Raw genomic sequence first — 24,789 nt, forward strand, 5'->3', positions numbered from 1 at the left:
GGTTGGAAGTAGCCATGGTGCTATTAGTACCATGGCTGCCTCCAAACCCCTTTCGACTCCGCCCTGGTGAATGGAGCAATTACCGGTCCATTCCAAGGGTGGGGGGACCGGTAATTCCCCATTCACCAGAGCCATTCCCCATTCCCATTTGAGCCTCCATAGGGCTCAATGGGAATGGGGAAGGTGCTAATAATGGTACCGCAAATTGCGGTACCGTTATTAGCTCTAGAGTCCCTTTGCAGGTCCCATCCTTAACGCCTGAAAAAAAACAGGCGTTAAGGAAGGACCCGCAAAGGAAACTCGTAGTAGGGCGGTAAGGGATTACCGGCACCGGTGTCCTTACTGGTGCTGGTAATCCCTTACCGCCCACCTCGTAATGAGACCCATAGAGCAGATTCAACAACTACCGGAGCATCTGATGAGTTTTCCTGAATGAAACAAGTTTTTCCTTCCTTTAAGGTAATCTCAGGCAAACATGTGGTCCATAGAGCATATTGCAGGTCCAGAAAGTGAGCAGAGTCATCGACGAGTGGATGGGCATTGATGGTAGACCCTCATGTATTGGTGCATAATATATGCTTCTTCTACAGTTATCATTGTTTTTCTGATTCTGCTAATCGACACTGTGTATTTCATTGGTCCTAAGAAAGCAGTAGTCCCTTTGATCCTTCCCACTCCAGTTACCTTGGCAGAATTAGACATTGTGAGACAGCCAAGGCCTTATGTGATTGTCCCTACTCCAGTAGCTCATGTGGAGGCACCTGGTGCTGTGGCAGTTATCCCTAGAAATCTTTATGCAGGAAGGACTCTTATAGATATGCTTACTGAGTGCCAGATACAAATTCTGAGAGAGAGAGACAAAGAAAGATACCTAAGAGAAGTGCAAGGGAGGATGATTATGAATTGAATGATTATTTGGACAGTACAGCCCATTTGGGGAACAACATGTGGTATCAGCACATAAATGAGGTGGGAAAGAGACTTCTGAGAAGGATTGCTATGCATGTGCACTCCTGTCTTATGCTATGGGAAAGTCTAAGATATTCATAGCTATTGAAATAGATGTTCATACGGCTCATTGCCTTACTCACCTTGCACTCTGCCATACAAGAGGTCAATTCCAGGGCCAAATGGCATCCTTGATATGGGTGACAGAATGGTCAGCACCAGATGAAGATGATTATGTGCAAGATATAAAGACAAGAGCACACACCAGAAATCACGTGATAAGATATGAACAGCCTGGTATGAAGGGAGGAGGAATTAAATGGGAAATACACAGAAGACTCAATTGTCAAGGGGAAACTGATGAAGAGGTGCAAAATTGCAAAGGAAGAGGCCAGATGCAGATCTGGTGATTAGTGCTTTCTCCAGATGGATGGGAAAAAATGTGTAGTCATATTTAGTGCACGTGCCGTAAAGGGATTGCACAAAGCAGCTGTAGAAAATGCAGAACGATTGTGCAAACCTCTATGGGTGAGGCTTGCAAAGTTGCTGACATGGGTCGAAGACAAAGTAGGTTCATTGCAGATAGTGCCTTTGACTAGTGCAGAACTATGCTTCAGAAACAATGTCACAACAAAAGTTGGAGAGAATTAACAGTGTGGACAAATCTTTGATGTACCAGGAATGAAGGACGGGACAGTAGTGATAATGGATCACTATTGGTCCTGTGGAGCCAAGGTTGACACAAGGCTCCCCAGAGATTGGGGAGGACTATGTTCTATATTGATTGTTCATGTTCCAGCATTGGTGATCCCAAAGAGTGACCTAAACATTGGCAAGTTTCCAAAAGCAGATGCTCACCTGAGGAAGAAGAGATCTGCTGAGCTCCTGAATCGAATGAAGAGGGAGAACTATTTCTCAGCTAAATCGATAGAAGCTTTTGATGCCATCCCATATGAACAGAGATTGTTCAGTCCGACATCAGCAATATTCACGACAATCTTTATGCCTAGGATCCTGGTGATGACGAATGTCAATGGTTACAGATAACCAGATGGGAGCTTTTGCAGACGATCAACACCACCATAAAGGGATTCAATGCCATCAAGAAAGAGCTGAGAGCAATAAGACTGATGACACTTCAGATCAGATGTGTCTTGGATACTATCACAGCTATGGATGGAGGCGTTTGTGCCAAAATTGGAGAATCATTTTGCACATTCATACCTTCTCACGACAATGAGAATGGCACTTTGACAGAGGCTATAACGTTGCTGACAAACGTGCATGTCAAGATGGAGGGGAAGTAGAAGACATTGCTGATGACAGTTGGTTTGCATCAATCTTTTCATGGGTTCCACATTGGATGGCGAAAATGTTCAAGTGGCTTGGAGCCCTGTTGGTGATGATCATGTTTGGATTCTGTGTGATCAGGATAATAATCACAAAGAAGTGTGAAAATGAGTGAAAGGGAAGACTGGTGATGTCATGCGAAGTAGAACTGATGCACCCAGAAAAGATGCACAAGATAAAACATAGACATTCTAGTTTACACTTGTACAGACGCAGTAACACAAGTAGACAAAGTGATCTTAAGGCTGGCTACATAGTGAATAGTTGCGGTGATGCACCAATGTATAATAAATAGCAAAGTATAGAACCTGGATATTCCACGATGCACTTTAAGCAAGGCTTGAAATCCTGTGATTGGAAAGGGTTTTTCAGCGTGGCGCAGTTGGAAAATAACTGATGGCGAAGGAGTAATACAAGAAAGGCTTGGCTGGTCCAGCACCAAAAAGTCGAGGCCACTGTGAGCCTGGTTGTCCATCCAGTAGTTACATGAACGTGAGAAAGAAGCAACCTTCTCTTTGAGGTGGAATGGAAAAACAATGAAGGCATCAAAAGTTCATCATTTAATAGTATTAAATGCAGCAAAGACCTTGAAAACGCGGTCTCCAAGTCACATGGTCAGATCCAAATAGACATTGGGTCGAGCTACACCAAAACCAAGAAGATACACCCTTTTATTCTCAGGCACAAAGAGCTTTTGCAAGGCCAAGTTCAAAGCCTTAATTGACTGGCAGACTGCAAGAGTGATGATAGATGTTGGGCTAATTGGGAGGGGAGGCATGATCAAGCTGACCCTCCCTGCACCTGTAGTGGTAGCCTGTGTGCTGCTAGCGTGCGGAATATTCCAGAAGGATACAAGGGTGCCAAACCAGTGGTAGAGGGCCATGTATCAAAGAGCCCTATAGCTTGTATAACCAATAAAGTGTTGAGTATTAGTATGACACGGAAGATGGCTTGCACTTGGGATAGGCTTAGTTGCCCACCTGACAGTAGAGACCCATTCACTTCCCCCATGAGTATGGAACGTATACTTAGATGTTCCCTGTAAGCCTATCACATCCCCAAGTATGTTTTTGTAGTTTGCCACGTAGTGTAACGTCACTGATGATGGGTTTTTACTATAAGAGTTGTGTTTTTTTAATACGCGCAAAGAGAAATCGAGCGAACTTCCTTTGTCACTCCCTGTTTTAGATAATTGCAAATTAAAACAGACCATGTTTTGCCAACTTCCTGAGTCGGTTTGATTATTTATGTTTGAGTAAATCCTGCATCCCCATCTATATCTAAGTATTGCTACCTCGTCTTAAAGAGCCCTATGCCTCTGGGTTCATATTCATAATTGCTCTGACTGTCATTTTAAGATTCCTGTGCTGGAAACTTAAAATGAAAGCCAGGGCAATTATGAATACTCTGGCCAATGCAATTCTATATTGATGAAATGTATTAACATAGGATTGCCATGGCCGCCGGCTGTCACATTATTAGGTAGCCTGACAGTGTTCTCTACTTTCCGGCAGCAAAAAGCAAAAGCTCCTAGTAGGGGGCTTTTGCTTGATTAGTGCCCTGGGAGCAGAGTAAACAAAAAATCAGCAGGCTGCTTAAATATATAAAATGGATGTCTACTAGTGCAAACTTTGAGGCTCATTTCCTAAAAATGTTAAATAGGAACTTTTTGTACAAATAGTTGTTATATATATGTTTTATTATGGCAAATCTTTTTAAACAATAACATGTTTGAGTGAACTACCCCTTTAAGCAACAAGAGAGGATGGACATAGATGGACTATTGAGAGGATATTGCTTTTAGGCATGCACAGGATGGCATAAGCGACAATGTCTGAACCCTACCAAAGCTGCAGAATCTCTGACATAATTTGATGAGTTCCAGTAAGTTATGAGCATAGAAGCTGTTCCAATAGAAAATTCCACACCATCAGAGATTCAAGAGGATCAGTGGAAAATTCAGAAAGAAGAATCGTATCACCTACAGCAGCTTACAATCGATCCAGTGGGTGGCCATAGAAGAATTATTTTTCTTTATTTGTTTTCTTTATTTTCCTTTTTTTCCTTGGAGTAAATATCACAAAGTTAAAAATGTCTTAGAAAAACTGTATGTAACTTCCACATGTATCAACATGCTTAGAGATTCTGTTAATCTTGTAAACTAGCAATCCCTCCCATGTAACCATATGACACCACAGATTGCCAATAGCTCTATCAAAAAATGTATCTGTGACTTGGAACTTCTTTCGTAAACAATGTGTTAACTGGTCACCATGACGCTCTACATCAGATACCGCATAAAAGGGAGAAAGTGATTTTATATAATCATTTTATAGCAGTTATTTATTAGAGAGACCAACATAGCTAGAGAGGATGCGAGACTAGTGCTCCACACTACCAACGACATGCTAATTAGCGAGTGTACTATAGCAGTGTTTAGCTGAATTATCATTGCTTATACCAAATCACACCATAGGTAGTCATGCATAATATTAGCCAAATATTTAGCATCAGTGCCACTAGCATAGAGGCATCTCCCATTCTAGCCATTGGCAACATCAAGTCTAGATTCCCCATTTAAAAAGAAAATAATAAACAAAATGGCTGCTGGTGCGTGATGATGTCATCATGCTGCCAGCGCCATTTTCAATATAAAAATGCTGCTAGTGGCACAGGACACCACTACCCAGTGGTCCTGGTGCCCCGAGCAGGTGTTATCAACTGAAAGAAAGGTAAGTCACTACTTGGAAATAGGATCATGGAGCCCTATGAGAGTATAAGAAATCCTCACTTGGATACCAACTCTGTTTTACTTATACCACAGTACCTGCACAAGGACCTTAGGTCATAGAAGCAGACCTGCATAAGAAAATACATTTTACAGCCTGACAGGAAGAAATCAAGCTCTTACAGAAGTAACACTTACAGAAGTAACAAGTGAATACCATATAGGTATGTAATAAAAGGGAACAATGATATGGATCGATATGAAAGAAATATCATGTGTGACAAACCACTCATGAAATGTATTTGATCATTCTTTTTTAGAACTTGGTCCCTGAAGATGGTCCTTAGGACCGAAATGCATTCGATATCCTAGTAAAGCCTATGTGTTAGAAAAATAAATACTACCTCTTTTTATACAAAACCATGCTTTTGTAAAATATTCTATGTACAAGTATTAAGAAGTGAAGTACTATCTGTATAACATAAATGTTGATATTATTTACATACAGTGATATATTCACATTAGGTCCTTTCGGATTTCTGAGATATTCCAACCCAGACTGCAAGTGTTTTTTTTCTCCCAACAGGACTGAATAAGTATTTAAATCTAACAGCCACAAAAAATATAGAGATTATATTTGTGGTGGCCACTCAAGCCCATCTCTCGGTCATAGAAGACGCCAAGCAATTATAGAGACTTTGTTTGTTTTTATTTATTATTTGTATTGCACACCTAACCCTGAGGTAACTGGGCGCTGGAAACTTTGAAGTGTGTGCATTTCTTTTATTATATATCTAGCAGTCTAGTTTAGCAATTCTGAAAAGAAACCACAGCCAGCAACACTGTGGCCACCTGGCCCTGTTTATTTACATTTCAGGAGCTCGATTGGTTACCCCGCGGGCATCGCGATACTGGGGTGTCCACAGTTGACATTAGAGAAGAGGAGAGTGACACTATCCGAGAGTAGTACGAACTCCTAAACCAGGCAGCAGCACCTGACCACAGCACACAGCACACACGCGCCAGAGCGGAGTGTCACGCGGCTCCAGCAGTGCGTCCCGGCCCCGCCTCCGGCGCGTCACTGGCCGGCGTGACGCGCGCGCGCTGTAACTGCTGCCGCAGACCAGCTGCTGTCACCGGTACTTCCGCCCCTGCTCGGGGGCTTCCCGGGATGAGCCCCTGGTCACGCCCCCCTGCCTGACAGCAGATCCCACATCTGGAGTGGCCGCAACACCACCAGGAGGACCATGAACCTGCACCAGGTGCTGACGGGGGCCGTCAACCCAGGAGACCACTGCTTCTCTGTGGGCAGCGCCGGTGAACGGCCCTTCACGGTGAGAAACCTGGGTGCGAGTGTGGATGTGTGTGTGTGTGTGTATAGGCTCCGATAACTCCATCCTTTCCGCAGTGCCCATCTCTTCCTTTTCTCCTCCTGTCTCCATCCCTCCATGCATGTGGCTGTTTACATGCATGCAGTTTGGCCACAGAGCCGTCAACTCGTAGCGATGCGAAAGTGAAACGGCAGTGGGTGGCAGTCGGGCTGCACAGCTGGCAGGGTGGTCAGGGCTCTTCTGGACCTTCCACTGATGGTCAGTAAGGAGTGCACGACCTTGCCAGGACTGGGCATGTCAGGGCGGAAGGACGCGCGCCCCGTAAAAGGGCTGACTGGTGGGGGCCTATACCCAGATGTGTTGTTATGTGGCTGTTGCCTAACACGGAATAGTGGCAGATGTAACTCGTTTCTCGTGGACATGTCTTTTATTTTAGCTGGATGGTTAACCCTATTAAACTGCCAGGGTATTGTCAGCATCTGGTGTCCTGCTGTCCTTTGGGTGATGTTGTGTGTGCCGGATATTTTGCAAATTGTCAGAAAATACGTGTATGTTGCGAAGTTGGTGTCTGTCTGGCGATTTGTGTCCTGGATCGTTTGATGTTTCTCTCTTTGTTCAGATGCAGTTCCTTAACTCTGATGCACATTTGTGAAATGGCCCTCGAGGTTTTTGGATATATTAGTTTGTTTTCCCGATTTTTCTTTTTGTTTAACTTGTACACATTTTGTTTTGGAATCGCCCTATAATTTGTTTTCTGTAGTGCCTATGCACTTGTGTAACCTCTTTAATAACTTCTACTGTGGTGAATCGGCGCAGTACAAGAGCACCGTAACAGAGAGAGAGAGAGAGTATATATATATAGAGATAAAAACTATGTTTAGGTTAAGATTGTGCAACGTTTGTGTAAAAATCGGGAAGACTCTTACTATTCCAATGGGTGGGGCGTGTTTGTTTACTAAACATTTGAGTCTTTATAAGATTGTTAAGCGATGTTTGTAGACGAGGAATAATATAAGTAAATAGTAATTTGTACTGCGCCAGCTACAAATCATAGTCTCTCGGTGGCAAAGTTTGAAACGGGTGGTATTGGCCCCCGCCTGGGGTAAACAGACCTAGGTCTTTAGCGGTAAAAATGGCGAAGATGTAATCATGTCCGCGCCATGTGTGTTTTAAAAGTAACACGCTGATATACTTTAGCTTGGTCGTTTTTGACAAGGTTTAGTTTGCGGATTAAACAAAGAATACAGATGTCCTTTTGCTATGTTTGTGCAAGAATGAAAACATGCATTTAATTTTTCAACTAATGCAGACACATCCCAGGTGAGGACAATCAAGAAAAAAGTGTTCTCTTTATCTAATAGATTTGATTAGTTGAAATTAATCCTTTGGAAGTAGACAGGATTGCTTTATTGCATCAACGTGGATGGCTGATACCAGTGTGGCATTGCTTTGGTCTCTACTATGAATGTCAATATCTTGAGAAAGGTCCCTCAAATAAAGAATACCGTTGTGAGATACTTTTTCGTATGCAACGGGCATTTCCCAGTTTCCATATTTTGTTTGGTGGATGATGGAATGAATGGGCATAAACACTTGTTCTTGGTGACATATATTACATGAAGCCGCTCCTGCCTGCAATTTAGAAGAACCTGGAGCTAACATGAACTTCATGACCACTCATGTCATACAAATATGTCAGTGACACTACACCCGTGTTGCCAAGTTGCGAGTCATTAAGCATGCATCTTTTTTTTATTTTTTAAATATGTTTGTTGAATTTGAGGTCAAACATAACAACAATTGAACTAAACTTCCCTTTCCCCCTTCCCTCCCCATTCTTCCCACCGTCATGTCTCGGATTATGCATGATTGTGCCCCCCTTTCTTTCCCACCCTGTGCCCCCCTTTCTTTCCAGTTGTTCCTGTGCTTCGCATCTTGTGAGACAATTCCGTTATTGTGTTCTCGTAAGACGTAAATTGCGCCCATGAGCCTTTTTGTGACCTGTCTCAATGTCCTTCTTTTCCAACATTCATAAGGGAAGCTCATCTGGTGATGTGTGGCGGTCATTGAGGAGGGTGCTCCACTGGCAATTCCAGGACATCCGATTCGTACTCTCCTCTGTTCTAGTATTATAGCTTTTTCTGCCACTGGCCACTTTATCATATCTTGGGCCCATGGTTGTAGCTGAGGACCTTTTGGGGATTTTCCACCCATACAGCGTTTTGCTGGAACCAGTAAAAACATTGCTATTGGGTTCAAGTGTTTCCTTTCCCCCCCCCCCCAGAAGGCCCAACAAACGCACTCGAGGTGTACATTCTAGCTTGAGGTGTACTTTCTGCCTTTCCGATAAAGCATTGATCTTCGCAATCACGTCCTGCCAATAAGATTATGTGTGTGCTTGTCCACACCATATGACAAATCTGCGGACTTGCCTTTACATCTTGGGCAAATGTGTGGGTTATTTGCGTCCATCATGTGCAATTTCTGCGGTGTCATGTACAGCTGTTGTGTAATAAACTGAATTAGTTTTTAAGTTTGGGGTTGAGTGAAACCTTTAGAGATCCCTAGACCATATTTTCTCGTCTACTGGCATTCCCAAATCGCGTTTCCATTTCTCCTTATCCTTAAGGGGGGATGGTGTCACGCTCTCTTTGAGCGACTAATATTATTGTATTTCTCTCTGTTCCTATTGTGAGGACGGCTTGGAGGATCTGGGTAACTGAGGGTTCCTCTGGGATGAAATCCCAAATGCTAGCTAGGGTTCTTGGTTATCGTGCCAAATTTAGAAACGGACTCCCCTCCCCCCACACTCCCCTCTGGCATGTGATACCTTTGTGCCCAGTCTGAGAATGGCATTAGGAGGCCCCCTTTGAACATATCCCCCAGCTTGCTGAGATTTTTTGCAGCCAATGTCGTTCAAACCCTTCTCTAATTCCGGGAACACAGTAACCTTTATTTCTGGGCTACATTCCTCCCCCCATTCTCAGTTTGTGGTGTGCTCTTCTGCACACTTGTTGCACCACTGTCGTGATACCTGTTTCCTGATTTCCCCCCCCCCCCTTATAAGCCGGCATCTTAATCACATTTCTGACTTTGCCACGCTGGGAGTTCTTGGAATGTACAGAAAAACGCAATGTGCCAACACATTTACTTCTACTGATGGTAAATGTGACTCGTTTGAAGCATATGTGTGTTGCACGCTTTATTTATTATTAACTCCTTGTTTCCGAGGAGCTCCTGCTTGCTGGGGTATGTCTTGTACCAACGTGTTACTTTTTAGCTCATGCTTATCAGCTCTTTATTTCGTTCCGAATGTGACATCTTTTTAGCATAATTTTCCATGAAGGCAATGTTGTCTGGTGGACTGCCGATGCAAATCGATGCAGGTATGGGCTTGGTTTAATGTTTTAGATGGGTAATAGAATGATGGCGGGCCTATATACAAAGGGATGTTAATCTGGCAATACCAGAATGAGTTCCCCTTCTACCGCCACTGTTTCAGTTTGACTGCCAGGTATTCCCATACCGCTCGAAAGACAAGTACATGTTCAGGTAATAACATCATTGGCTGTTATTACCATTGAAAGTCTGCTGTACACACCATTGCAATCGGAAGTGGCCAGGTAGTGTTCATTCGCACCCCAAAGTGTGTTTGGTATTTAGGCAGATTCTAAAGTCACTTGCCACCATTTCTGAAGGGAGGTCGTTTAGTAAACCTCACACAGACTCCCTTGCGTCTTTTCGTGAATGCACATGTATCTTGACTAGTGAATTAAACGGTTTGAAATACCTTGTAATTCCTGCCAATGTTCTAATTTCCAAATTCGGGACTGCACGTGTTTCTGGGTAAAATGCACAGGCAAATAGCACCTAACCTGTCAGAGGAGACCACTAATACATTTCTGGGCAGCTTGCCTTAGTAAAACACGCCTGTCACATTTTCCCCACACTGACAGTTAGTTGTCAGAAATCATTTCTTCTGACCTTTTTCTCTTTGGGTTGCAAAACAAATGGCGCCCACCAGGTGTGCATTAGTGTATTGACGAGTCGGCATGGCCCATCATAGGCTAGTTTATTAATGTATTTTACTAAACCTAAAAATGTCATGTAATGGTCATGCATTTCGCTTTCATAGGAACACACCATTGATATACATTTCCAGTTGAAATCGAGGTGATAAGCAAAACGAGTGCACTGCAAACCATGCCTTTTCTGAAGGACTTTTATAATATTGCCCATACCTGACAGATGTGCTTTCATGTTATTTGGGTTCTGCAGTTAATCGATATATAACATTATCTGGCCTGTGAGAGAGCCACCCCCTCCTTCACCTTTTCTTTGAGATCTCCTGACTGAGCTGTAAAATTTGATTGCAACTAGAACATACACGAGTGAAAGTTTTAAACTCTGATAGAATTACTGTATTATCATTTTGTACAGGGTTGACCTTCAATTCCCCAATAATAGGCCACTCTCCACATCTCCGCCAAACTTTTAAAATCTGCACAGGGGTTGAAACCTGGACCTCAAGTTACAAAGATTTGCACTCGAGTACGTTAGGAGGGAGGTACCACTGAGCATCTCGAATTTGCATTTGCTACCTTGTACTTAATGTGCTACCTTGTACTTAATGTGCAAAGCCTAAAACTGAAGCAGATATCTAGGGGCCTGCAGCACCTCTGAGATGTGCATGAGCAAACGTTTCTAAATCTCATTACCATGTAAGCATCTCAAAAATGCTCATTGAGTCCTTATATTTGTTCAGGTTTTATGCAATGTGAATCAGGTATAATATATATTGGGTGCACGTCTGACACTCGAGCCTCTCATTATTTGCTCTAGTGCACTGTGGATAAGGCCCACCGTGTTCGCCAGGGTAGAAAAGGAGACCTGGTATTCTCGGTTATGGCAGCAAAAATATCTGCAACTTGCTATTACGGATGGCCATTTTACCTTTTGCATGGATGCTACCCCTGTCAAGAGCTGCTATAATAGCTTAATTAGACGTGTACAACAGCCCACACTGCTCTTGCAAGTAGCTGTTTAGAGTGGCTAGTGGCTCTAAATCCAGCAGTGTTTCCATAAGACAGGACCAAGGGGCCGCTCCAGTGGCATTGAAGCACTAAATGCACATCAAAACAACCATCTCCTAAGTAGCACTTGCCAACGATCATCAATGTTCACTATTGCTATGGGTTTATACACACCATTGTCTAAAGCTATTTTATCTTGTATGTGGATTAAGGGACCTGTTGCTTCTGTCATTAATGACTGGCTTATGGTTTCCCAATTCCATACATGAGAGAGGGATCGAGCACCGTTTTCAAATAATTATTATTATTATTATTATTATTTTTTTTTGGTGTGTGTGGAATTCTGGAATTTCTAGCCATACATTTAAAACGGAAAAGACAGCTACAATGCCGAAGAGATCCATGGCACTAGAAAGCTCACTCATGTATGGAACTGGGAAGCTTGAGAGCTCCGAGTTTGGTGTCTAGAAAGTTGTTCACTGTGTTGGTCAGGGGGCGATTCAGTGCACCTAGCACCTTTTAATTAAACTCCACCCCATAAACACCGTTTGGACTTTGCCCCATGAATTGATCAATTCATACGGGAATTGAGAAGAGTATCTCATCCGGGGTTTTTATTTATTTATTATTTTTTTTTTTTGCAGTTTACCTATTTCATCAATGCCTGTTGAAGCAATTATATATAAAAAAAAATTAACCGCTCTGGTTTGTCTTCGCTATCAGTACTACTCGCCCCGCTGCTAGTCCATAGTTCCATTTAGCTTTCAACTTGTCGACTAAAGGCTTCTGCAATTTATTACCATTCCTTTAGAACTGCTACTTTGTACATTCTAGCTGAGCCTGCTCTTAACGGAGGGTTGTTGATTACTGTTTAATTTAGTTAGCTACATGTAGATCGTATTTTAACCAGATTACTTTTTTATATGTAGCATCTAATTTCTTTTGACACATCATTATGGCCTTCTGTGTGCTTTTTCTTGGTCTTGAACGGTTGCATCCAGGTCAGTGCATCTTCTAAGCCGTCCACGTTTCTCCTTCCCACCAACCTCTCTACCTCTTAAACCCTCAACCTTCTCATAGGGTGGAAAGGGAAAGGGGGAGGGGGATGGAAGAGGAGATGAAAAGGACTAAATCAAGAATCTCATCCAGGTAGTGCACGTTTTCGGAGAATTTATGTATGAACAGTGCTGGCTCAATGAACGGGTGCATTGCAGAACAGTGTAGACTTAGGGAAATGAGGGCTCTGTGAAATAGTGCTGGATGTGTTAGTAGGTGTACAACTTAACAGTACCTACGTAGGAATTGAAGAATCAATGCAGGGCGTAACATATCACTGGTGTTATCAGAACGTAACTCATAACAAATGGCTTCTTGTTGCTAGTGACCCGAGTTCGATCAACCGAGATCACAGGCTGTGGTTAGTAAGTCAAAGATTGCTACCTAAGAGCAAAATGTTATTCCTAATTATGTTTAAGGCCTCTGGGTTTATAGTATGCCTTTTTCTGTAATGTCAGTCTGTATTTATCCATATATAGTCTTTGGCTATTTTATCTGTATTTATTCACATTTATTATTCATGATATCAAAAGATAATTTGCAATCAGTATTTTATTTTAATGAAAATCATGCATTTATGAAAATATACATGCAAACATACAGTAAAGAAATGGAACTCGGTTATACCACATCAGAGTCAGCTCCATTTGTTTCATAACAGCAAATGGCTACTCTTGTGATTGCTGCTGACCATAACATATGTTGTCATCAATTGGAAGAACTTTGATACTATTTTTCACACAACTGTTAGACTCTTTGTGTGGTGCGTCTGCCTCTCCTTCAGTGCGCAGTGCTTGATTGACAGCACGGGGAAGCAAATTAAACAGACAGAAAACAGATTGATGTCCTTCTGTATGTATGAGTAAAAATCAGTACGATTGGAAAACGGGGAGTCTCAATTATGTTTCCCTTGTGCTTGACTGGCAAGAATAACACTTCTGCACTTAGTTGTTTGTCAACATACCTGTACACAACCTAATGTTATTTGTACATCATGATGTTTTTACCAACCACCTAGTCTCCACAATATGCCAACATTTATAACTGTATTGCGGGTAGAAAATGTGTCGTACCTAGATGGGACTTTTGGTGGTAGGAATGTGTCGCATTAGGATGGATGTTTGGGGGTGCAATTTATTGCACTTGGATGGATTTGGGGGGGGTAGGAAGCGTATTACACTTAGATGGAATGGGGTGGGGTAGGAAATGTGTTACACTTAGCCATTGTAACATATAATGATAAATACAGGTATCCTTTATACTGCAATAGAAGATGCCTGATGGTAACCTATTATGGAACTTAGAAGATATAGAGTTAAGACTTTAAGGGGAGCCTGTCTTTTGTGCCACAAATTCCTATGACCCTAAATATTAAGGCAGCCTGCCTGCCACGCCTAGAAGACTGTATAGGACAGCCAATCTATTTGCGTTTGGAGGAATTTGAGCGTAGCCTGGCTATAGCGCCTAGAAGAGATTATGAGGGTAGCTTGTCACACTCACACAGACGACCGAATCGCACAGTGAGATCAAAGATAAAGCTCCATCTGAGCTTAATGTATGTATAAATGCACCACTTCCGTGGGCATCTGCCGCAGGCACCGCTCGTCAACCACACACTTTTTAATGCTGCTAAGACTACGACAAATTCGGTCTATCAGTCTCCTTCAACACCTCTGCTATTAGAATACAGCAACAACCTACAAAAATTGTCGGTCTAGCTGGGCACGACTTGAGTCTTTCACTAGCGCTCTGTTGTGACTTCCCTCAGCACCCGTCCACGTGCCTCTTGGGTTGCTTTTTAAGTCCTAATGTTGGCCAAATGCACACACGCATTTTAAGCCTTTTCTGAGAATGTTCCCATACCTGGACTTCAGTCCCCAAGGGCATTCCTACCACAAAGCATGTTGAGGCCATACAAATGGGGAAAAAGCGCTATATAAATGACCAATAAAATACAATCCAATAATTGGTGTGCCTATGCCCATGCATCAAAACCTTTAAGAAACCTTTAGGAACGGAGGATCGGACCCTCTGCGGCAAAGCCCTTGCAAGACAAGGGTGCAGTGTTGTGCAACGCAAGTGATTAGCGGCGAAGGGGTAGGGCCGCAGAGTGCATACGTGCGGCGCAGCTGTCAACCATCAGTATCTGAAAGGTGCGGGAAGGGGGAGCAGCCACTGCTGCTCTCTACTAAACTTCCCGGCCTTTGTGTGTACTTGCATTTAACCGTATGACATAACGTACTCTGTCTATGCGAACCCCTAGGCTCTCCCCCCTTCTAGCAGTTAGCTGCACTTTTGCGTTTTGTGTCCTTTCTCTACGTCCTCTCATTTGCAGGTACTATTGTACTGTGATCTGTGTCTTTAGGAACTCTCCCACTATCTTATACCCCACCTTGCACATGGAACCTTTTGTACTGTCGAGTGTCTGCCCTTTCTGTATGTTCCCTACTGTGTGACCCCCTGGCCCTCTTTGCACATCCTCTGTTGCGTGGCCTGGGCTGTGCATCTGCATCTCTCCTCTCTCTTTTGCTACCTCCTCCTTTCTCTTCGCACCCTCTATGGTACTTTCTGTCTCCCCTATCTTCTCTAACTGCTACTCCATCTCCTTTCCTATCCTATCCCTCTCACTAAGTCAGGAAGTAAGAAGTTCAAGAGGAACATCCTGGTCTCCAACCCAGGCCTCCCTATCGCTAAGCTACATCAGCGCTATCGCTAAGCTACATCAGCGCTTCCTCCAGACAGACTCTTACCAACACTCTCTTTGTCGTTGCCTCTCCAGACCTATGGACCCCTCATATGGTCTATGTTCTCTTTCTCCTTTTTCCTCCTCTCCCATTAATGGTGGTACTCGGTGGGAGGTCCTCTTGGCCTCCTCCCACTCCCCAAGACCATCATTAATGTCTAGCTGAATGGCACCGACTTGGTCCAGAGTCCTCAGCCCAATCTCCTCCTTTTCGATAGGCATCACCCGCATCTTATCAACTTCCTTCCTTCTCCTGATACTCCTACCAGCACCTTACTGGCTCCTCCTCCGCCACCTCCTTCTTCCTGCACCTCTCTGGCACCCTCCTCATCCTCTCTGGTTACTATGCTATCTCCTTCTACCTCCTCTGGCCACCCTCGGGGCCGTCTACCACCTCTGCAGGGCGTATCTCAAGCCTGTAACCCTCCACGGAAGTCTTTCAAATGTGGCAACATGCTCCACATTGCTACTCTCAACTCTCGCACAAACACTCTTTGGACATTTGCCACCTCCTTGAAGAGCTTGACCTGGATGGCCTCTCTCTCACCGAGACCTGGTTCACGGCCAGCTATGTCATAAGATTTGACACTCTCCTCCCCAATGGCTACAAGAGCTTCTCAGAACCAACCGTGCTGGAGGTGGAGTAGCTCGGATCTTTCTGAGTGGGTCCTTGCTTCTGTCATTCCTACACAGGCCTACTCCTTCTTGTGAATGCCTGGTCTGCAGACTCTCTACCTCTCCTGGCCTCTCTCTGGCTGTGGCCACCATTTACAGGCCATCTGGCCAGGTCACCCTATTCCTCTCAGAACGGGCTGACCTCTCTTCTTCTCTCCTTGCCTCGACTGTTCAACCTCTCCTCAGAGACCTCAACATCCACCTGGATGCTTCTAATCCCTCCTCTGGGCTCTTCCGCAACCTATGCGATTCTCTCTCCCACTCCATTCCACCCTCTGGTCTGACACACTCTGCCGGGCACACCTTGGATGTTCTCATCTCCTCAAACATCCCCCTTTCGAACCATCTTGCCACTCCAACTCGCTTGGACTGACCACTTTCTGCTCTCCTCTCACCTGAAGCACTCTATCCCCCAGGTGAAGCCGACCCCCGGCACTGCCACCTGCCTTCTGTCTTTCGGCCCATGTCAGTGGAGGCCTTTGCCACTACTTTTTCTGCTCCTCCTACGCCTACGGCTGACTCACACTCTGACACAGCCCTCTCTAACTTGCACATTCTGGATGTCCTTGCCCCTGTCATGAGAATCTGTCTGAAGCCTACCTCCAAGTGCAACTCTTGGTATAACTCCGACCTCGCCACCCAGAAATGCAAGTGTAGGTTGGCTGAGAGGAAGTGGAGTGCATCAGGCGCATCCTCTGATAAACTGGCCTTCTGCCTGCTCTGAAGGCAATACAGACTGTCTGTCCTGTGCAAGAAGAGAGCCCACATCCAAGCCCAGATCCCTACAGCCTCTAACAACACGGCCAAATTCTTTAAAATCTGCAAAGAGCTGGCAAATCATTCTGCAGTCTCCACGTCTCCTGTTCCCTCCAAGGCCCTCTGTATGGCTCTGGCATCTCACTTCACCACTAAAACGCAGGACGTCTTGTCTTGTCTTCTCCTCTTCCTCTCCCTCTACCTCTCTTGGTCTCACTCTGGCCGCCTCTCCCTCTCCTCCTTTCTCCTCTTTCTCTCTGGCAACACCTGACGATGTTTCTAGAGACGTCTGATCTATGAAGTTGTCGCCCAACAGGTGCTCCCCTGCTCCTCCAGAACAGTCAAGGACCACATTGACACCCTCACTCGAGCCATGGCCAATTTCTGCATCACTCTTTTGCCACTGGAACTTTCTCCTTCACCCCTCAAGCACTCCCTTTTGCACCCCGTTCGAAAAAGCCTTCCGCCAATCCTTCCTGTCCAGCAAACTACCTCTTGATCTCTATCATTCCTTTCCTGGGCAAACTCCTGTAAAAGCTGCCCATTTCCCAGCTTACTCTCCACACTGGTTGTCTCCATGACCATCATCTGGCTTCAGAGCAGCCAGTGGCATGCAAACCGCTCTCCTGAACACCTGTGAGGATCTGCTAACTAATATTGATTCTAGCCTTCCTTTTCCTCTGCTTTTGACACAGTCAACCATGCCATCCTGATCAGTTGTCTCTGTGAGAACCTGGGCATCACGGATCATGCCCTGGAGTGGTTGACTGCCTTCCTCCTGGACCGACGCTCCCAGGTCCAACTTGGCTCCTTTTTCTCCACCACCCCTCTCTCCACACGTGGTATTCCCCAGGGCTCTAATCTCTCACCTGGCTCTTCAATGTCTACTTGGTCCACCTTATCTCTACCTTCTCCTCTAACTTATGCGGATGACACTCGGCTCTCCTTCAGGCTCCCCTCAGCCTCCTCTCCTCTCTCACTCATTCCTGACTGTCTATCCGTGATTCAAGAGTGGTGCGCCTCCAACGATCTCTGCCTTGCCAGTAAGACTGAGATCCTTCTCATTGGGACCCCTGCTCCCGCTTTCCCAGTCTCACTCTGGCCAACATCCTTGGGCCATTTTCCTTCGCCTTGCTGTGAGGCAAAAAACATTGGTGTCCTCCGCACTCTCCTTCTCTCCTCACATCACAGACCTTGCCAAGAAGGCCCACCACCAGCTGCACCTCCTCCAGAGGTATTCTTCCTTTTCTCACTTTCCCCCAAGAAGTTCACTGTCTCCAGAGCCCTGGTTCTCTCTAGGCTGGACAACTGCAACAGCCTCTTTCTCTACTCTCCCCTAACCCAGAACAGGACGCAAGACCTGTCCTTGGCCTCAAGCCCAGGGACCGTATCTCTTCAGCCCTGAAATCTCTCCACTTGCTCCCGATGGCTGCAAGGATCAAGATCAAGACCCTCTGCTTCGCCCACAAGACTTTCTGGGGCTAGGGTCCGCACTACACCCAACTCTCTCTTCCTAAACACCTTCCTTCTTGAGCCCTTCGCTCAGTCACCTCCAACTCCTGAGGGTCAGACGCTTCTCTAGGCAGAGAGTGGGGGTAGATCTCTCTCCTCTGCTTTTGCCTCCCTCTGGAATGGCCTCCCTGCCCCTCTTAAACTCAAGCTGGACCACCTGAAGTTCCGGAAGCAGCTCAAGACCTTCCTTTTCGCTTCTGCTGACCTACCTGTCTGCTGTGCTGAATGGTTTCCTGGCTACACTCGGTCTCACTGGGTACCAGGCTCCTCCACGACCAGTAGCACCTGCACTGCCTCCGGGCCTACCGCGCACTTGGGGGCTGTAACTGGAACCCTACAGTCCCCTGCCTCCTTGCACTTACCCCGAGCTGTGCTGCCCTGGCTGCACTTCCCCCTTGCCCCCTCCTGGCACTTCTCCTCTCCCTCCCCCCTGCACTGCATTTTGCGTATCGCACTTGCACATTCTGAATGACACCAGGCCTAGTAAGATCATTTGTTTTGTCCTCCCTCTGTCTTCCCTCCCTTATCTTGTCGCGCCTAGAAACGCGTGTGTAAAGGTGCGTTATAAATGACTTATCATATAGTGTATTGCCTTTCTCCAGGTCTAGTTCCTGGTTTGCTGCAGCATTAGTCCATAAGCTTATTTATTTTTATACTATGAAATTTCTTCTTGACACCAGTAAAAGCCAAGTAGAAAGTATTCAACTGGAAAATGTTGATTAGAAATGTCCACTATAGACCATCTAATGCCTTTCTTGCTCAATTGATGGATTCTATTTGATCGCTTTAACTTTGTGACCGTCATTAATATTACAAGTACAACTGATTTAATTTGTGTTCATTTATTTTATTAAGTGTGACTAATGGGTGCTGGTTGTTGGTGCTAGCATAGGTAAAATGTTCTTGGAAGTAAATCCTGTGATTACTGCCTGAACTTGTAGTGTTTTAAGGGTTTACTCAACTTGAGATAGTCATTGATATTTCATGCACTTGCGCTATAGCAAGTAGTTCCAACGTCAAGCAGTTTTGAAGAAAATGCCAACCACCCAACTCAAACCTTTTTATAGTGTTTTTAATAATGCTATTAAAACATTATGGATCAGAGGTTCTTGCTTAAAATCGTTATTCAAAAAGTTAGGATGTTTCTATCTGTGTAATGCATAAGTCCCTGTGTCCCGCCCGTCTTACTAGAGCCTGGGGGAGCCAATTAAGCTGTGGTTGCCTTGGGAGTCATAACATTTTTCAAGGATCTTCAACAGACGTATAGCATTAATATTTTGAAATCTTTGCAATGTTCTCATCTTTTTCCTGGGAAGTCCTAAGTAAATAGGTTTGCAGTAATCGTATCTTGCAGACACAGGCCCTCACGATGGACACCTGGGGGACACATGAGAAGTTGTGTATTTAGGCACAGCAGGACTGACCGTGTTTTGTACCTGAGGTTTCGTGATCAGTTGGTCATTGAAGTACCATGATTCCATTTAAGGGCCTCTATCCTCTTGCAGGCCATTTCAATCTCTTCTCTAGACCGTTCTAAACCTCTCCATAACTGCAATAATATGCTTTGCTTACGGGGAATAGCCTCTTTATCCCACCATAGCCAACCCAGGATTGATTGGGTACGCTTTTAGAATCTCTTGAACCTAGAATAATCCAGTATGGGCATGAATGGACTTGGATCAAGTAAAAAAAAATGGTGGCAGTGTCTAAAGGGGTAATGTGTTCAAATAATCTATAGTGCAAGCATTACAAATTTCACTTGCCACTAGCCATTGCAGAATGCTATTTGACTCTTGGCAAGTGAGATGGTTTGATGTGGGGGAAAGTGACTTTTTATGTTATGGCAGGTAATAGCTTACAAGCGGAAATGTTACCCTTGCTTTAGGGCATACGTGTCATTTGAGGAACAAACCACATAAATTCAATATCCGTGTTGGAGCCCTTTGTATTTAGAATGACACAGTAATTCAAGCTGGCACTATTGGATCCCAAAACGCTTTCTTTAGTATTTTTATGAAAACTGAAACGATTAAACAAATACTTTGTTCTTAAAATTAAACCGTTCCAAAAATGCTTATTAAAAACACAATTTTTCCATAGGCATCTGGCTTGCTGCTTAGATGGTAAATAGTAGGGTGCTCAAATTATTACAGTTGTTATTGCATACATGAAATGCTTGCTAAAAAGGATGGTACTTGAAATCATGTCTGTCTATAATTAACATACTCTTGCTTAGTTACTAAAGCATATACCTAGAATGAACCGTTTTAGTAATGTTTATTTGCAGCATGTAGTTTGTTACTTCTGCTAGTTTATATACACTTAGCCATATAATGTAATTCAAAGTTTTGCAAGTAGTTTCTTCTATTTTTATCAGTTGTGTTAATTACGTTAGAGGTGTGCAATTGTCCTGTGGTTACCAGCTGATAAGTCACACTAATATTTCGGGATACGAGTTGTTCTATAGATCTAAATATTTGTAGCCTATTGGTAAAGCTGTACGGTTATTACTTTCAATGTGTCCCAGAAGGTCTAAGCATCAAGATGCTATCTTTAGCCAAATACTCAGTAGACCATATCAGTTTGTCTTCCACAGCTGGTCTCTTATGGGGTGGGCATCCCTGTGTGCCCTTGCGAATATAGTGATTTTGCTGGCATGCGCCTCAGGTATGCTCTGCTTTCCTGTGTTTCTGACACATCCTGGCCATATTGCTTTCTATGTGCCCTCTCATGGTGACTAATCTGTCTTTTTTTTGGCCCTTGCCTAACTGCTATGTCCCTATTGGCTCCTCTCCCGCCTGCAGCCCTATTTCATCTGTTTGTTCCTGGCATTAGCTGTGCTGTGTCAGCTTCTCAGCTTGGGTTTGTAACCTGTCTGCTATGCTTGCAGCTTCCCTGCTCCTGTCTGCAGCTTCTATCAGTCCTGCCGTTGGTCTTGGACTTCAGCCAGCCAGTCCTCCATCCATCCTGGCCTTATCCACAGGGGTGGGGGAGGGGGCGGGGCAGGGTTGTCAGAAGATGTGGTGAGGCCTGGGGCAAAACATTTGGTGAGGCCCCCTTACAATATTTTGCACTCGCCCAGCGGCGGCACATCTGCAAACAGGAGACTCGAGAAATCTACCCTTGAGTTTGTGTGCAGGATCCCAAACATGGTTTATTACTACAACTCCAAATCAACTACAGCAAAGTTAGATTTCTCTACTGAAGAAAGGTTCATGCCAGACTAACTTTTTAATCATATGAATAAATCTATATAAGATGACATGAGCTCTCCACTGCGCCACCTCCAATTCTCTGAGGGTCAGTCACATTTCCAAGCAAAGAGTTGAGGGCAGATCTTCCTTCGGCTGGGGCCTCCCTCTGGAAACAGCCTCCCTGCCTCGCTGAAACTTGAGGAGAACCATCTCTGGTTCCGGAAGCACCTCAAGGCCTGTCTCTTTGCTTCTGCTTTCTCTCTTCCTCTCCCTTGCTGATCACCTGCTTGATCCATGCACTGGTCACCTGGTCAAGCTCTGAATTCGGGCCCAGGTCCCTGCCTGTCCTGTTGCAATCCCACACTGCCTCTTGGCTCCCCTGCACTTGTGGTCTGTATCTGTAACCCTACAGTCCCCGCTCTTGCTCTTATTCTCCACCCATTGGCTGCACTTATGAGTACCCACGCTTGCCACCCGTTGGCTGCACTCTTGTTTCTCCTTGTTACTGCACTTCTGCATCCTACCCCACCCTCGACACTTCTCCCCTCCCCCCTTCCCTGCTCTTGAGCGATCTGAATGACACAAGGCCTAGTAAGATCTGTGGTTTGTCCTACTCTTTTGTTTCTCCCTCCTTGCCTTGTCGCGCCTAGAAAACTTGTGTACAGGTACGTTATAAATGCCATATCATATCATTAAGGCACACCCTTCCCCTGTGTGCGCATTAAAACACACATCATACACAGTGACAAATGATGTACAGTGGAGGCTGGTACATTTCTGAATTTAAGAGGCTTAAATGTTTGTGCTAATTAGGCAGGATCAACAGAGCACAGCGAGGGAGCCCAAACCAAACAAGGGTTGCTTGAGGGGGGATCTCGCTCCCAAGAAAATGTTTGAAAAGTTGGGTTCAAAGTATGCATTTTACAGCACTTTCTTTGCAAAATTGGGTAGAAATCCATACAGTTTGCAATTGGTTTTGTATGGAAGCACATGGAAATTCCCAATAGTTGCAAATCACAAATTGTGCATTGGAACATTTTCCAATACATTTCATGCCGCCTTTCCACGCGAGATATATTGGTATGAAAATATATTCATGCTGGTTGTTCTAATTATGTTGATGCAGGTGCATCAATATATGCCATTATTACCATGTACGGACTCCGAGCCAGTAAAAATGCCATGCCACAGAAAGTATATCCAGGCTGACTGTGTACCATAAGTGTTATTACATTGGCCTACATTCAATGTGGGCCAATTTAGCCAAGTAGTATGTTTGCTTTAACCTTGATGCATAGTCCTGTGCATCAAGGGTAAAGCAAAAAGAGCACTGGCAATGCCCACAGTTTGGGCATTCGTGTAGGCATGGGAAAGGCACTTTTTTTTATTTTTTATTTTCAATGGTTTATTCAACCTTTTAAAAAAAGACAAGAAAACACAAACAACATATCCTTTCTTAGTATCCATTTCCTTCGCCACCCTTCTACACACAATTTCCGCCAATTACATCAATCTGGGTGTCTAAGCCATTTGCACTGCAAAGATTCATTCAGCTCTAGGCACTTGAATTAGTTCCTGCATATCCAGCCGCGTTTTTACGACCTGGAGCAAGGTTATCAGATTAAATAATACTGTTCTGTTTGAGCCTTCGAAGAACATTTCCCACCATTCTTCCAAGCTCCTTGAGCTAATATTATAAATGAGTGGGGAAAAAATCTGTCCTCTTTCTTTCTCAAAACTCAGGCATGACATAATCAAATGCTTTAAAGTTTCTCTAGCAAGATTACAGAAGCGGCACATTTGATCAATGTTTGCGTACTTTGGCCAAGAGCTTAAACGTTCTTTTGTACTTAGTGCATTTAGTCTAAATCTCATATACAAGGCTCTTGCGTGCTGATTTGGCAGATGCGTTAGATAGAAATGGCGTTGATTGAAAGCTTTCGCCTCGCCTGGGACTTCGTGCATTAATTTACACTTAGCTCTTAGGTCACAGGTCTTAATCCAATCCAGCCGCCAAATCTTCATCTTCGCTGACACCGGATTTTCCAATAGCATAGCAGTAGTGATATCATACTCGCCTAACAGATCTTGACATAGCTGATTCCACTTAGTATCGTATAGTCTTTCGCAGTATCAGGCATGTGCACAATTAGGAATTGGGGTGCCGGAGTCTTTAGCATCGTTTTATGGTAAAGGCTCAGCAAGTTCCACAGAACTCTTGCATGTATTGAGATTAAGCCAAACTCGTACCGTATACAAACAGTTGCGATACCCCTCGGTAAATGAAGTACACGAGACCAAAAGATGTTTTCTAATGAATTCCATAGTTCATTTGGACAGCCGAAGGCATTTTCACCTCCGTAAATTAGACTCGGCACCACTTTCTGTTGAAAAAACATAATTGTCAGCTTCAGCGAAAATTTGCCATATTTGTTGTTAATTAGACATGCTTGGCTTGCTAATTGCCGACACTTGCTTTTCACCACTTCTGTCCACGGTGCATCGTTTCTGCTTGCGCTGATAGTCATACCTAGATATTTCGTATGTTTTACGAGCTGGATGCGCTCATTGGCGATATACCAATGCTCTTTCGACCCCTTACCAAGGGCTCCTTGAAGATTCCCCAATGTCAAAATTTCTATTTTTAGTCTGTTGATTTGCAACCCATTTGATGTTATGTAGGTATCTATAAGATTCATTTTTCGCTGAAGACCTATTGGCGTCTGGTCTATTAAGACAAGATCGTCAGCGTATAGCAGGTAGTTAATGGGTACTCTGTGGATTTTTGGGGGAAACAGACTGTTGCCACAAAAGATCTCGTTCACATCGGATATAAACAGGTTGAATATAGTTGCTGCCAAGGGACAGCCCTGCTTCACACCCTTAAGTGTGTTTATTTTTGCAGACAGAGTGCCCTTCAAGTCCAGCCGAACTTTAATGGACGTTTCCGAGTGCAATTCCTGAATTGCGCTCAATAAACTAGGCGGACAGTCCCATTTAACCAATTTTTCCCACAGCCTCTCTCTGTTGATACTGTCGAACGCCTGCGAGAGGTCAATCAGAGCCAAATAGATTTTTGTATTAGTTCTGAGTGCCTCCATCTTTAGCAGATTTAGTAGCAACAGGTTGAGGCCACAACCTACTCCTCTTACGAATCCAGCTTGTCTCTGGTCTATATGATTATAATCTTTTGCCCACCTCACAAGTTTGCGTTGAAGCAGAGTTGCATAAATCTTCCCCACAACATCAAGAAGCGCTATCGGGCGATAGTTTTTAGGGTTACTTCGGTCACCTTTTTTAAAGATGGGAACCACAATAGCACTTTTCCATGAGTTGGGGGTAGAACCACTCATTGCAATGCGATTAAATAGAGTGACACAAAAGTCTGCCCATAGTTCTGGGTTACGTTTAATTGTGCAATTAGTTATTCCATCAGGACCTGGCGCTCTGGATTCACTCAATC

At 44.3% G+C, this 24,789-nt stretch overlaps 1 protein-coding gene across 2 annotated transcripts in view; it reads left to right on the plus strand.

The window, feature by feature from the left end:
* The first annotated feature begins 6,113 nt into the window (after positions 1-6,113).
* DMXL1 (Dmx like 1) overlaps positions 6,114-24,789 on the plus strand; it is a 1,868,248-nt gene continuing 1,849,572 nt past the window's right edge. For both annotated transcript variants that reach the window (XM_069625559.1, XM_069625560.1), the window contains exon 1: positions 6,114-6,360. In XM_069625559.1, the coding sequence (XP_069481660.1) occupies positions 6,274-6,360 (87 nt within the window). In that variant the 5' untranslated portion in view covers positions 6,114-6,273. The remainder of the gene's footprint in view (positions 6,361-24,789) is intronic.

The sequence above is a fragment of the Ambystoma mexicanum genome, chromosome 6p (genome assembly GCF_040938575.1).
Source record: "Ambystoma mexicanum isolate Mex_15411 chromosome 6p, UKY_AmexF1_1, whole genome shotgun sequence".
NCBI lineage: Eukaryota > Metazoa > Chordata > Amphibia > Caudata > Ambystomatidae > Ambystoma > Ambystoma mexicanum.